Below are 13,650 nucleotides of genomic sequence, written 5' to 3'. Positions count from 1 at the left end.
CTCTGGGGCAGGCTGAGCACGGCAGGGGAGCGGCTGCAGCTCTGCCTGAAGCTGCTGCCTCTCCCACTCACTCGCTTGCTCAAAGGAAACCACAGACCTTATCTCACCGTGGCCATTTTAGCGAGCGGAAATGCACACAGGGCTCCTTCGAGAGCAGCTCGGGGACGCCCCAGCCCTGCTCCCCAGCACCCCCTGGGTGATGGGGGCCTCGTGGAACAGAGCGGAGGGGGGCAAAAGAAAGACGTCACACCCAGTCTCTGCTGTTATTTATGAGCAAGGAATTGGGAGCAAGTGGACAGAGATAGTCCTGAGATGTCAAGGCCAAGCAGGGAATGGGGGTGATGGGGAGGATTGGTGGAGGCAACGTGGAGGATCTGGGCTTCAGTGTGCGTTTGGGGTCTGTAATGCCCTGTGAGCGCAGACAGAGGCCCTGCAGAAAGCAGAAGGTGTCTTCAGCCCCAAAGGATGGAGGGGATTTAAAACCCCGTGCAAAAGTTGCAGGGTGGGAAATCCTTGTGACACCCAAAGGTGTTGAATGAGGTTGGGCTGAGAACTGATGCGATGAGTGCATGTGCCAGGGACAGTGATGGGAAAGGGCGGGTGGCCTTCTTCCCAAAAGGGCTGTCCAGACAGAGCTGGTTACCGAGAAAAAAAGCAGCAGGAAAAGAAGTTAAACACTTGGTGCTCTGCCATCAGCTTTCATTCTTGCAAACACCTTATCTGATTGCAGCTCCCAGGCAGTTGATTATCACAGACCGGCAGCGGAGCAGATCCCTATCGGAACGCCTGTGCTGGTGGCAGATGGGGGCAAGGCATGGGTGGGCACCAGGAGATGGCCAAGGGAAGAGCAGGTTTGCTCCTGGGTGTCTGACATGCCCTACAGGCACATGGGAGAGCAGCCTCGCTGGGGCTCCTGGGGGCTGCTGAGCTGCAAAAGCTTTTGCTGTTCCACAGCCCAGGGAAGGACAGGGACATCAGCCTGTGCTCAGGGTCACTGCTGGGGTTTGGTGTCACTGCTGGGGCTGCTGAGGAGCCACAGGCCCTGTGCAGCAGGGATGTGATCACAGCTGACACTGCACCCTCCCTTAAGGGCAGTTTTGTCTTCCCAGCCTTCCCATTTCTGGCCCATGGACACTCCTGGAAGCCACAAACAAGATCCTTCTGATGCAACACCGGGGGCAGAGGCTCCACGTGGGATCAGTAGGGCTTTGTAGCCCTTCCAGGGATTTCTGCTGAGTCCAAACAGGAAACCACGACCATGGAAACTGCACTGGACAGTTTGTCCCCCTAACTACCGTGGAAGGCATCACAACCCAGCAGCACTGAGTCTGTTGGCTCCAGCCAGGGCTGCAGGAGGATGCTGGCAGCAGCATCCCTGTGAGAGGATGGGGGCAGGCAGCCAGTCCCTTTCAGCCTTGCAATCATCTAGTCCTCTGATAAAGGCTAATTAAGCACTGCTTTAGCTGCTTTAGGAGAGACACAACTTCCATTTGCCCTGGAACCCTGTAAGAGCAGGTTATATTGGCAAGAGGGGTTCCCTGAAGTTGGGAGGCCAGGAGAGGGAAAAAAGGTCTGAAAAAGCTGCTTGTTACACTCGCTCCCATGTCAGGAGGGCTCTGGCACTGTCCCCAGGCACTGGTCCTTCAGCCTCCCTTCTGCACTCCCCAGCTTGGTGCTGGAGCCGCCTCCTCACCCCACACCCAGTGAGGATGCCCATCCCCTGTGCTGGCAGAGATGCTCAGAGGTGCTTGCCCAGCCCTGCCAGCCTCAGCCTTGACTTTATCCAGCCCAGCATTGGCTTCACCTTGGGCAAACAGCTTAAAAGCATCTCCTCCCTCTCTCATGGAGGGGGAGGTGGTGCAGGAGCCAATTCCTGCTCCTGTGACACACACAAATGCAGTTTAATGATCTGGGACATCAGTGCTCCACTGCAAAGTGTTGTCAGGGGGAATTGGAGACAGAAAGTGCACGATGGCCTTTGGAAACAATTGCTGTCCTCTTTGCTCTTAGCTTTGATTGCAAAATCTGGTCCAGCCAAGAGCAACCACAGAGATAAAGGCAGGATGTGGATGCAGCATCTCCAAGCTGCTCACACCTTTTGCTGCTTCTTCTGCAAAAAATAGCAGATAATGAAGAGATGTCTCTTGCCTCAACCAGCACAGAGAGAACGACTCAGTTTAGTCAATCCTCAAATCCACCTCCCTTCTCCTTGTAACGCTGAAGAAATAAAATCCACTGCACATAAATATTGGTAAGCACCAGGCAGTCGTTCTGTAGCCAGGAGCTGGTGGCTGAGCCAAAGTTTTGCAGGTTTTAAAGAGGAAAAGTTCAGCTCTGTGTGTGCAGGAACTAAATGCCTGTTAAAAAGCAGTTTCCCCACCAGTTTCCCAGCTGGTCACTGCAGTGATTTGCAATGCCCTCTGGAAGTGCTCAGGCATAGCCAGCTCTCCCACCAGAGGCCAGCACGGTCCTCAGGAAGGTCTCTGTGCAGGGCTCGCATGGATTTGAGCCTCTGTGTGTGCCAAGAGAGATCAGGTTTTGTTTGGTGACCAGGTTTCAAGAACAGCAAATACCCTTTTCCCCCCTGGATTTTTTACCAGCAGCCACCTGCTCCGCAAAACACCGGAGACAAAAAATCACTGAGTTCCCATTTGTCATCGTATTTGCACCTTGAATTACTCCTTGTCCAGGAAACAACAAGAAAAGCTCTGAAAGCAGCTCCACAATGAGCACAGATTTCTGGTTAGCAGAGACAATCCCAATAACTGGCAGACAACTAGCAAGACATCCCAGACACCCAGGTCAGGACTCTCCAAAGGGTCAGCATTCCCCAAAACAACCCTCCCTTTCCCACACCATCAGTCTGTCTCTTAAAATAACTACCATAAACATGCACAATACAGAGTGAAGCCTTACATTCATTTAAAAAACAACTCATCCCAAAGAAAAAAAAACCCCTTTATACCTGCCCCTGATAGAAGTAAAATCCACAGCTCGCTATAACCACCAGGGTTATAGGTGCAGCTGAGAAAACAGATCTCCAAAGAACAAGCATTATCACCCTCTTTAAAGGGAATCATCTTCCCTTTTAAAGGAAGGCCTGGTGGGAAAGGACCCTCTGCCATCATTAACAGCAGTTTATCTCCTACCTTTTGGCTTGATAGCCCTGGAGCTGCAGCCTGGCCTCACCCTCAGGTCTCTGATGGAGATGGGCAAATAGTCAAAAAATTTATTTCAACATGTCCCTCCCTCACTTCTCCTTTTAAACACGGGGTCCGATGACTCTGCAAAACCCGGCTGCGCCTGCCCGAGGTTGGCAAGTGCAGGCACAGGACAGAGGAGAGGAAGGTGGTTTTGAAATGAGAAGAGGGACAGGGACATCCCTGTTCCCCCTCCTCAGAACTGCCCAGATGGGGTTCCCCCCCACCCAGGAACCACTGGGTGCTCTGGGATCAGTGATTCCACAGGGATGTCAGCCATTCCCCCTTCCTTGTTTACTGGGGGGGCCTTCCAGTTACTTCTGCCCGAGCCCCACATCCCTCCTGCCAGAGGCTCCCCTGAGAGCTTTGAGGGCACCTCCCAAAAATTGATGGCAGCTGGGAAGGACTGAGGGAACACACAGCACCTCCCACATCATTTGGGCCATCTTAGGATGATGTCAAGGCAAGCTCCATCCTTCTGGGAAGAGCAAAGGGGACTTCCAGCCACCCACCCACGACAGGGCAGTTGTGAAAGCTCCGTCCCCCCTGGGAGCCCCGTGCAGGAGCACAAGAGCTGCCAGCTCCACGGCAGGGATGTGCAAGGATGACTCCAAGGAGGTCACAGACTTCACGGGTAGTCCCCACTCATTTGCCTCGCAGCACCTTGTGAGCACTGGAAAGTGTTTTCACCATCACTGTCATGTGCTCTGTGTGTGCAGGAACTATTTCTTCCACTTCCCTCTCCCAGTGAGATGAATTCAGTGTCAGACTCTGGATTTATCACCCCCTCACTGCAGGGCTGGGACAGTGGCTGCTCTCACTGCAGGGACAGGGAAGAGGGGACACAGATTTCAAGGCCATTTTATGTGCTGAGTTAAGAGCGGGTGGAAGAACTTCAGGCTGAATCCCAGACACCCTCCATGCCCCATGGTGCCCGTTAACCATCTAATCCTGTAGCACACATGGCAAATTATCGACCACTCTCAGCACCAGAGCACTTCTCCCACAGGTTTTCCACCAGCAATTCTCCACACACACACATCAGAGCCCCTGAGGAGCCTTCCAAGCCCTGTGGAGCCACAGGCTTGGATGACAGGAGGAGGCTGCAGGGCTGAACCCCTCCCACCACCCCCAGATTCCAGACAGACACACCAAACCATGGAATATTATTGCAGTCAATCCATGCCACGGGGATAGTGACTGTGCCCCAGCCAGGGCCCAGCCCTTGCAGAGCAAAGTATGTGGAGGAGGAGGAGGAGGAGACACGACTTGAGCAAGGGAAAGGAAAGGTTTAGAAAGATGGGATTTGCCGAACCCAGCTCGCAAATGGAGACAAGCCAGTACCTTTTGCTCCGGTATCCAGGGATCGTAGGAGATGTCAGGCAGGCTGGGAGGACGCAGCAGAGGTGGATCCTGCTCTGTTTGCACCCTGAGGTGTGAGATCCAGCAGCCCCCACCAGTGGGTACAATTCCCTGCTCCTGCTCTCTGTGACTCGGGTCCCTTCACATCCCGCTGGGGCCTCTCGGGGTGGCTCAGTGCCGGCACCTGAGCAAGGAGGGTGCTGAAATACCGGTTTCCAGTTCAGTCTCATGGTGGCAGCTCCTGGAGCTGACTCACTCTGGAGAGCAGACGGGTGAGTAACACCCGCTACGGCTGCAGAGAGAGCCCTTGACTAAAATAAAGATCCCCACCCCGCGCGTTCTGGCATTTCACACCAACCCACAACCCTCCAAGTTTGTCACTTGGGCTTTATCTGTGCAGCTTTAACCTGAAACTGCCCCCTGGTCACAGCCTGCCTTGACTAAACCCACCTCCACCACACAGCTGGCAGCTCTTCACAGCTGGAGGAGCCTGTGATCCCACTGCCTCCGCCAACACGAGCCGCTCCCTGGGCTGGCCTTGCTCCCAGCTGCTCCGGGAACAGCTGGATCCAAACTTCACCCCACGCCTCCTGCCACCTCCGGCAGCACTTGAGAAGGGAGACAGTGCAGTGAGCCAAAGCTCATAAATCACGGCGTCCATCACGTGGCAGAGACGCAATTTGACTGTCTACAGTTCGGAGAGCGGCTTGAAGTCCTCACAGACCTCAAAGGAAGGCACATGCAGAGGACAGGGAGGTGCTGGCCAGGTTGGGTTAACCCCAGTCCCTTTGACTGCTCAGTGCATCTCCCCAGCTAGAAAAAAAATATTGCAAAATAATTATTTTTATGCAGTAAGTTGCACGAAACAGGAGCAATTGAGGTAAAATCTGGGCAGAAGGGTGTGGAGGAAGAGGAGGGCTCTGTCTCTTCCTTCATCTGGAGGCAATCCTGGGCAAGCACACACAGGATGGGGTAATCCTCACCCTGTGAGGATCCTTAATCCTTAAGGATGAAGTAATCCAGGGCAAAGACCTTCCCCAGCCCCCAGTGACAGCACCAAGATTTCAGGGCCAACAGTAGGAAATCTCTGAGTAGCACCTGCGGTTCCTGCAGCAACACTTGTTTTGTGTAAGACCTCCAAGCACTTTGGAAATACCCAGTTACACCACTCTCCCCAGAGGAGGGAAACAGCCACCTTTTCAGCACAGGGAGCAGACACAAGGGGCAGGGAAAGACTTCTCGGGTGAAGAGCCTGAGTCACACCAAGGAGACGGAACCGCACATGGGGGTGGAAAACCTCTCTCTGCCAAAGGATTCAGCACTAACTGTTCCCTGTGGCCCCTCTTTTCCTTCAGTAGTATAATACCATCTAAATACTGGAATTTAATGGCACCAATTTGGCTTTCACATGACATCCCTCTGCTGCTCAGCTGGTTAATCATTAAGGTAGGGTCCAGACCTGGAGACGTGTTAATGCACAACATTTCCTGCTGCCCTACTCCCACCCCACTCCAGAGCAGCAGCAGACTTTCAACTGCACTTCCCTGCTTTAATATTTAAAACCTTTCATGTGGGCAGCAGGACCAGCTGACCCTTCCATGCTCCCTAAGCCATTTCCCAAGCAGAGAACAGCTCTCAATTCCCGTTAGGGAGATGGCAGCGAGTATCTAAGCCGAATTTGGGACTTCAAACAGGGATTCTCACCAGCATCTAGAATTGTGCTGCTCCACTCACCCCAACACCTGCATCAGCCCTGCCTGGCTGTGTGACTTGCCCCAGCCTTTTGGCCCCACAGCTTCAGCATTCCCAAAATGTGCTCCACTTCCCATCAGCTCTCTCCAAGCACACAGGAATACCAGGTTCAGTCTCTTTTGTTTTGCTCCTCCTCCCCTCCCCACAGACCACGACCAGCTCCAGCCTGGGAGAATGGGAACATTCAACCCCAAAGCACTGTGAAAAGCCCACAGTTCAAAAGCCAGATTTAGCTCAGGGACACCCGTGCTGAGGAAAGGAATATTTCATTTATTCCAGCCTGACTCATCCTCTAAATATATTTCCCTTTTTCCAGACAGCAGACCTCATGGTGTCTCTGCAGGTCTTGCCCTTTGTCCACACCAAGGGAAGAGACTCAGCTTGAGCCATGGAGCCGTTCCCATGGGAGCAGGTAGGTAAATGTTTCTCTCTTGAGGACCTTCAGTTGAAGAAAGATTTTTAAAAAGCCTCATGGATTTGTTCTGATTGTTGGCCTGAGAGCTGCACAGGGAGCTGGGCTGGGCAAGACACCCGGAAAGTCCGTGCAATCTGTGTTTTCCAGGATTCTCTGTCTGGGAGTAGAGGGTAACTGGGACAGAGCCAGTACAGAGAGGTTTCTGCAGCACCTTACAGTTGCATGGATGTGATTGAGGAAACCTTGATGTGCAGTAATTTAATTCACACAACAGGATTTAGCCAGTTCCTAGTGGACTGTAATGTTTTATCTCTTAAATGTTTTCCTCCTCCACCCACCTCTTCTAAAGAAAACCAACCCAAGTGGCTCAGCCAGCCTTAAAAAGCAGCAGAACAGCCATGTGGGAGGACAGGAGAGTCAAAAGGGATGAACAGCCAAGAACAAAACCCAAGTGATTTTGCTGTTTAAATCCCCCTCTCCCCATCCAAAGCTATCAAGTCACCATCAAGTTACCCCACTAATAAACAGAAGCATGCCCCAAGTTCTGAGCTGATTTCTGTTTATTTTCACAGTCTTGGCAAAACAAATCTGCATTCAAAAGTTCATTTAACATTAATATATTAATCAAACATTTTCAAAATAAATACTTTTTTTAAAATAACCATTTCTTTACATCACTGCAGTAGCAATTCTAGAAAAGTCAGTGCACAGATAGTAGCAACTTCATTAATCAGCTAAACTCAAACAAAAAGAAAACAAGAGGTGGACCCTTTTTCTCTCCGAGCAGGCTGCATGCAGCAAGTCTCAGCAGTTCCCTAGCACAGGGATCTTTCATCACACTTGCTGGGAAGGATTTTCTCTCTCAGCTATCAGAAGTCAGAGTAAGTGTGACTTGTGCAAAGCTTTGTACAACACAAAAGTTTCACAACCCAGATTCTGGTCAGTCCTGCAGAGGTTCTGCACTGGAGTTGTTGCTAATGAGACCAAGGAGTCAATGCTATGGAAGGAAAATGCTGGAACCCTCTGAGGAGTCTGTATTAAAGTGACTGGGAAGGAAATTCACAGCTGGAAGAGGAACACTAACAGCAATAAACAACATTCAAACCAGCAGCTCTGTTGTACCTTACAGCTTATGCCAAAGTTTTGCACATTCTCTCAAGTGCTTCCAGGGCAGAAGAAATAAAGCAACCACTTTCTCTTCCTTAGCTGTTAATTCACCTGGTAAATCCCAGCAGCAAGATGCTCCACTGGCCAAAAACTGTAACTCATGTTACAACAAATTAAAAACAAAAGTGCATTGTAGACTCTAAAGAGAATTTTCAGGATTTAGTGACTCACACAACTGGAAAAAAGAGAACAGAAACATTAGTGTTCCCATGGGATCTAAACTAGTCAGATGCTACTGAAGAACCCTGTAAAGAGCAGTGTCATACACTGTGTGCAGCAGGAGAATTTGGAGGGCTACCAGATTATTCACTACAATTGTCAGGAATGATTTAGCTAAAAAGAAAACCAAACCATAGGTGTCTATCTCCTTTGAGATGCCAAAGGTTCCCTTTGAAGCCCTTTCTTGGCAGCAGAGGGAAGAGTTGGATGTGACACTCTGGGTTGAGAGGAATAACCAGAGACACCCCTGTGTCCAGAGGTGCTCTTGGATTACACACTAAGGTAAAATCAAGATACCTCCAAACCCCCAGGAACCTTGTTTCCATGTTATGGGCATGTTAATCAGCAGTTTGGAGCAGCTGCTTACTCTGAAGAGGTACAATTTAAGTATCAAAGGAAACAGAGCTGAGGGAAGCAATCACAGATGAAGAGAACCTCCAGTTGTAGCGAGGAAGGAGGGAATGCTGCAGGACAGCAAACCCCCAGAGCTCCAGAGGTGACCCAAGGCTGCTGAAATCCCTCCCCTTGCTCTGCACACACCCACTACCAGAGCCCCTGAAAGCCATGTGCCTTGGGGGAAGGCTCTACTCCTCAGTGCTATGGACCCTGCCCCAGAATTCTGCCAAAATGGAAAAAAAAGAAAGCATCGAGTTGTGGAGAAGTTCTGTGTCAGCTTATTGGTTCTTCTTGTCCTCTGGTGGGAAGTACGGAGGAGGCGGGGGCTGGTCCTGGAATAAAGAGGGTAAAAGAACATCAGGTCATGGCTAAGACAAAATACCCCACCCCCACCCCCGAAACCCCAAGATACCAAAATCAGTTGGGACAAATTGTGCTGTGCCACTGAGAGAAGAACTGCCAGACACAGCCTTGAGCTCCCCGTGCAAACCCAGAAGGACACAGGGACTCACCGTGGGCATGTAGACATTGTGTGGGTTGCCTGGGCTGTAGTAAGCACTGGCAGCAGCTTCAGCAGCCTTTGCTTCAGCTGTCACAGAGAGAGAAGTGACAGGTTTGGGGGACACAGAGAACTCTTACAATCCAACAAAAACTCCCCATGTTCCTGGCCATCAAGTGCTACTAACAGAGCAGGGTACGACCAGTGCTCGAGTTGCAAAATAGCTACAACAAACACAACTGACCATCATCTCTTCCAGTCGCCACAGGATTGTCAACTCCTGGTGAAACTGAGCAAGATTTGGTTTGGAAATGTCAGCTGGGACCTGCCTGTCAGCCGTGAAATGCTAACTGCTGCCTTGCCTGGATACAGACAGTACCCTTTAAACTGGCAGTGAATAAACCAGCCTTCCTGGGAGTGAAGACACGAGGCAAAACAAAAATCAGCACAAGTTTACAGCAGCTCAGGGGATTTGTGTTTTAAAGATGGAAATTTATGAGGATGAGCTAGATTCTCTGTTTCTGCAGAGCACAAAAATCCTGTACAACCCTCTGGAGCAGTGCCACTTTCCAAATAATAATTCAAGGATGAATAGTTGTTTATTCAAACCTAAGAGAAGTTAAATCCTCATCTAGAGAAATATCCTTATCTCCAAGAGATCTGTGGCTGTGTCCAACCACAAAAGCTCTTCCCCCCAAACCACATGCAGACCTATGAAGAACATGTTCAAAATCATTTTAATAAATCCCAAATGAGTGAAAAATGAGTGTGGTATATTTCCCCACCTCCTTTCCATCATCTAGTTCCCTGTTCCATATTGGTTAAACAAAAGTAATCAGAGTGAAACAGGGGAAGGGGGAGTGAACATCACCCAAGCCACATTTGCAAACTAAAATGGGCTGGGAATACATTTCAACATCAATTTCTTTGTGTTCCTCCATGAGGGCAAGATTACCACCGCAGGAGAATCACAAACTGTATTTTGTCTGTCAAAAGAAGAATAAATCCAGCTGTAAAATACCCACTAAGGTTGCCTACTCTTGAGAGAATCAGGCTGGCCTCCAGACTGAGCTGGATAGAGAGGGCTGGAGACAGAGGACAGGCTGCAGGAGTTTCCTAATCCCTCTCCTAAACAACTTTAACCTTCTAAGTGGAGCTTTTAAGTTCCCCAAGAGAAAACAGACAAGAAACAATGTCTGTCTCACAGGTAACAAAAGTGTTGTGAGATAATTCACCTGGACACACTTTTCTTACCTGCAGGAGTGGAGGGCAGGTCTGGACCACTGACAGGGGGTTCCATGGGCCCTGGATATGGTGGGGGTGGAAGCTGCATGTAGCCCCTGTCTCCATCAGCCACAGGAGGACCAGGATAAAAGTCTGTCAGGAAAGGAAATCACACAGCAAAAGACTTAACTCCTTTGGGTGGAGTTACACGGCCCAAAGAAGCCAAGGCAGATGTAATTAAACTCAGGAACAAAAGCTGTACAAAGTCATCAAATCCAATCTAAAACACTGTGTGAAGTTTGCGTTCCCCTTTTTACCTATTTGAACTCTTACCAACTGGAACAATCCCCAGCCTCAATTCCCAGACTTACCAGGAGGAGGTGGCGGGTATGGATAAGCCCCGTTGGCTGCAGGAGGTGCAAAAGCATAGGATCCATTTGGCATGTAGGAATAGCCATAAGCTCCACTGGGTATCTCACCTCTGGAGACTGGAAAAGTAAAGACAAGATCTCATGAAAAACATCAAGCCTGCATCAAATGAACACCGACAAACTTAGGGAGTCATTATGGGAAAAACAAACAAGTGTCACCCCAACAAATCTGCTGTTCGCTGGATGGGAAAAAAAGTATTTTTTAAAAGTAAGCAAATTTCAGGTAAAGCCTGAAACTCACACATATTTGAGTCCAACCTGCTGCAACCTAGAGCTGCCCTTGCTGTGTGGTGAAGGCCAGGCCTCCTGAAGCCACAAAACCCTGACACAGAGCAGCAGACTCCCATACCTTGTGAGGCCACGTGCAGCATCGTCTGCCCGAACTCGATCGCACCCCCGGCTGAAAAGGTCATCTTGAACGTGGCAGATCCTTCCCAGCCACCTGAGGGAGGAAAGACAAGAGGAGTTCAGAAGCCAGGAGAAGCTGTTTCCGTGCTGTTTAGCTGCCATGTTGTATCTACAGATGTCCTGCATATAACTCTTGAAAGAGCTTATCCCAAAAAATCCAAGAAAAAAAAAGGCAGATCAAGTGGCAGAATTACACTGCTATCGGAAAAATTCACAGCGTGGTATTGTCAGGTCAACAGACACCTGCAGAAGAAACACCCATGAGGGAGACCTTCAAAAGCTTTCTGGAGTTGTGTCTGTTGCCACACCAGCTGCCACAGCTATCAGGAGCACTGGATTTGCTCCTGCCTTGGATAAGATTAGTACAGAAGACAGGGATTGTGTTAATCCCGTTTGGTAAAAAGCCTTTGCAACTACACCTGTCAGCTACAAATTAGTTTGGGAGTTTGAGTGCCCAGTGAAGCAAAGGGCTTAATGAAGAACATGGTCCACATAAATACATTATGAGTCCACAGAAGATATTTCATGTCAGAATAATAATAATAATAATTAAAAAAAAAAAAAGAGAGAATTTGTGACATCTCACATTACAGAATAAAAAAGACAAACATGCACAGAGTTACAACAAAGCATCAAAGCAGAAGCTGTGGCAGAGCTGAAAAAGAAACAAGTAGATTAAAGAGCCTTTTTGAGCTAAACCAGACTCTCATGGCTGTTAAGGCAACATCATCATTAGAAGAGAAGGCCTCTGGGGAAAATTCACAAAGATTTAGCCAAAGCCCTTTGCCTTTCACACAGTTTAGTTTGTCTTTACTGCTCAGGCTCCCTCTCACGCTGGATGGTCCCACTCTGCTCCCACACAGAGGTTCCAGTGCTGATTTCAGGGTTCCAGCTGAAGGCTCCTAAGCCTCGAGCTGGGATTTCTGTGCCACAACCAACAGACTGAACAGAGCTGAGGATGAAAGTCTGCTGAACTCTGTGCCTTTGGTAAAAACAACGGTGAAACCCAAAATTATTCTTGAAAACATCTGCCATGACCTTCTCATTGAACACAACGTGAAACAGCCCCTCGAAGATTTCCCCTAATTTCAAGACAGTCCATTCTCTTCCCAGTGCCATTTTCACTGCCAGGATGCACCCCAGCAATGGCACAAGAACCACGATGGAGGACAGTGCTCTGGGGATCTGCAGCTGAGAACACAAACAAATCCAGCAAGGATCCAAGTCCTTGGCACAGGAGGGCGTGGATGCAGGCGGGACAGGTGACCCCAAGTGACCGAAGAAAAATAACACCCTCACTCTTGCTGACTCCCCTCTGATGTTTACTTGCTGAGATCACTTGGGTGAGTGAAGTCAGTATTTTGCAGAGGGCAGGAATGGGGTGGGTTGCAGAGCAGACCTGGTCACTGTAACTGAACAGGGAGCTGATAAGGGGAATATTTTTAGGTGCAGGTTTCAAAGAAAGAAACACATTTCATCAGGACTGTGAAAACCCATTTGGTCAGTGTTCAGTTTTGGTTACCCAGGACTTTGGCAGGAACTGAGCAGCTGAACTGAGACACAGAACATACCCTGTCCCATACATACCTCCTGCCTCTGCTTTCACTGTGCCCTTGATATAATTTGCTCCAAACACCGGCTGTTTAATCTCACAATCCTTCAACAAATAAAAGGGCATCACGAAAGACTGCATTGCATCCTTCCCCTTGGACACAAAGATAACCTAAAAAAGGGAATAACATTACAAAAGCTCCTCAAAACAAACAAGGAAGCACGGTCCCGAGTTGTTACCCGAAGAGACTTTTGGCGGTCTGAAACTCCCTCCCACGTCATCAGTCCTGCAAGCCAAAAGCTACACAGAACAGCCACGGGGGTAAAACAAAGCCTCAAAGTAATAAAGCCTTCCACAAAGTGCCTTGCTCAGATAACACTCCCCACAGCTCCCAGAGAACTCGCTGCTCCACACAGCTATGATTTAGTAGCTGTGCTGTTGCACTCAGCATTTCCAGACCACTGCTAATTTCCAAATTGAAGATGCCTGATGGACTAAACAGCTGCCTGTACAAAGGCTAACCAGATTTATTATCTTTTGACAAATAGGTGGGATATGCAGTGAATTCATAATGCTTCCCAGAGGCAGAGGGATGAGCCCCACTTCAAGCAGGAGTAGATTATCCCGACTTCCATGCACTGAGGACGTTTAAATACAGAATGGCAGAGAGCCTTTATCTCCTTATCCAGGACAAAACCTTTCACCACTTACCCGGTAGGGAGTCAGGAAAACACTCCCTTTCTTGGTCCCTTTGAAGGCCTCTGGCATGGGTTCCATATCACTGAAGGTAATTTCTACATGGTCATAGGTCATCAGAACACTGCCAACCATCAGAGAACAGACAAGTGTTACAGGCCAAGGCAGAAGTGCAGCACGCACATGAAGTTTACTGACCTACCAAACCTGCCTGCTCCCTCAGGCCCGTGCTGAGCAGACAACATCAGCCTGGTTTGCTTTTCTATTCTGTTGGCAGCAGCAACTGAAGGAGCACTGGCTGCTTCTTCCCTCCTCGGTGTGCTGACACA

General features: G+C 49.4%; 1 protein-coding gene across 2 annotated transcripts in view; it reads right to left on the bottom strand.

Annotated features, from left to right (window-relative positions):
* Window positions 1–8,253: 8,253 nt before the first annotated feature.
* The window catches only part of WBP2 (WW domain binding protein 2), a 7,484-nt gene continuing 2,087 nt past the window's right edge, over window positions 8,254–13,650 (bottom strand). The window contains exons 2-8 of one of the 2 annotated variants that reach the window (XM_027895623.1): window positions 13,337–13,445; window positions 12,661–12,796; window positions 11,015–11,107; window positions 10,606–10,722; window positions 10,265–10,387; window positions 9,024–9,100; window positions 8,254–8,843 (exon numbers count right to left, since the gene is read on the bottom strand). In XM_027895623.1, coding sequence (XP_027751424.1) covers window positions 8,790–8,843; window positions 9,024–9,100; window positions 10,265–10,387; window positions 10,606–10,722; window positions 11,015–11,107; window positions 12,661–12,796; window positions 13,337–13,445 — 709 coding nt within the window. In that variant the 3' untranslated portion in view covers window positions 8,254–8,789. The remainder of the gene's footprint in view (window positions 8,844–9,023; window positions 9,101–10,264; window positions 10,388–10,605; window positions 10,723–11,014; window positions 11,108–12,660; window positions 12,797–13,336; window positions 13,446–13,650) is intronic. The other variant, XM_027895624.1, reaches the window with a different exon arrangement.

This window comes from Empidonax traillii, unplaced genomic scaffold, assembly GCF_003031625.1.
Source record: "Empidonax traillii isolate 1590-97213 ecotype Southwest subspecies unplaced genomic scaffold, ASM303162v1 scaffold462:size771534, whole genome shotgun sequence".
Taxonomy (NCBI): Eukaryota; Metazoa; Chordata; class Aves; order Passeriformes; family Tyrannidae; genus Empidonax; species Empidonax traillii.
Note: the sequence above shows the minus strand (reverse complement) of the source record. Positions and strands in the feature narration are given on the sequence as shown.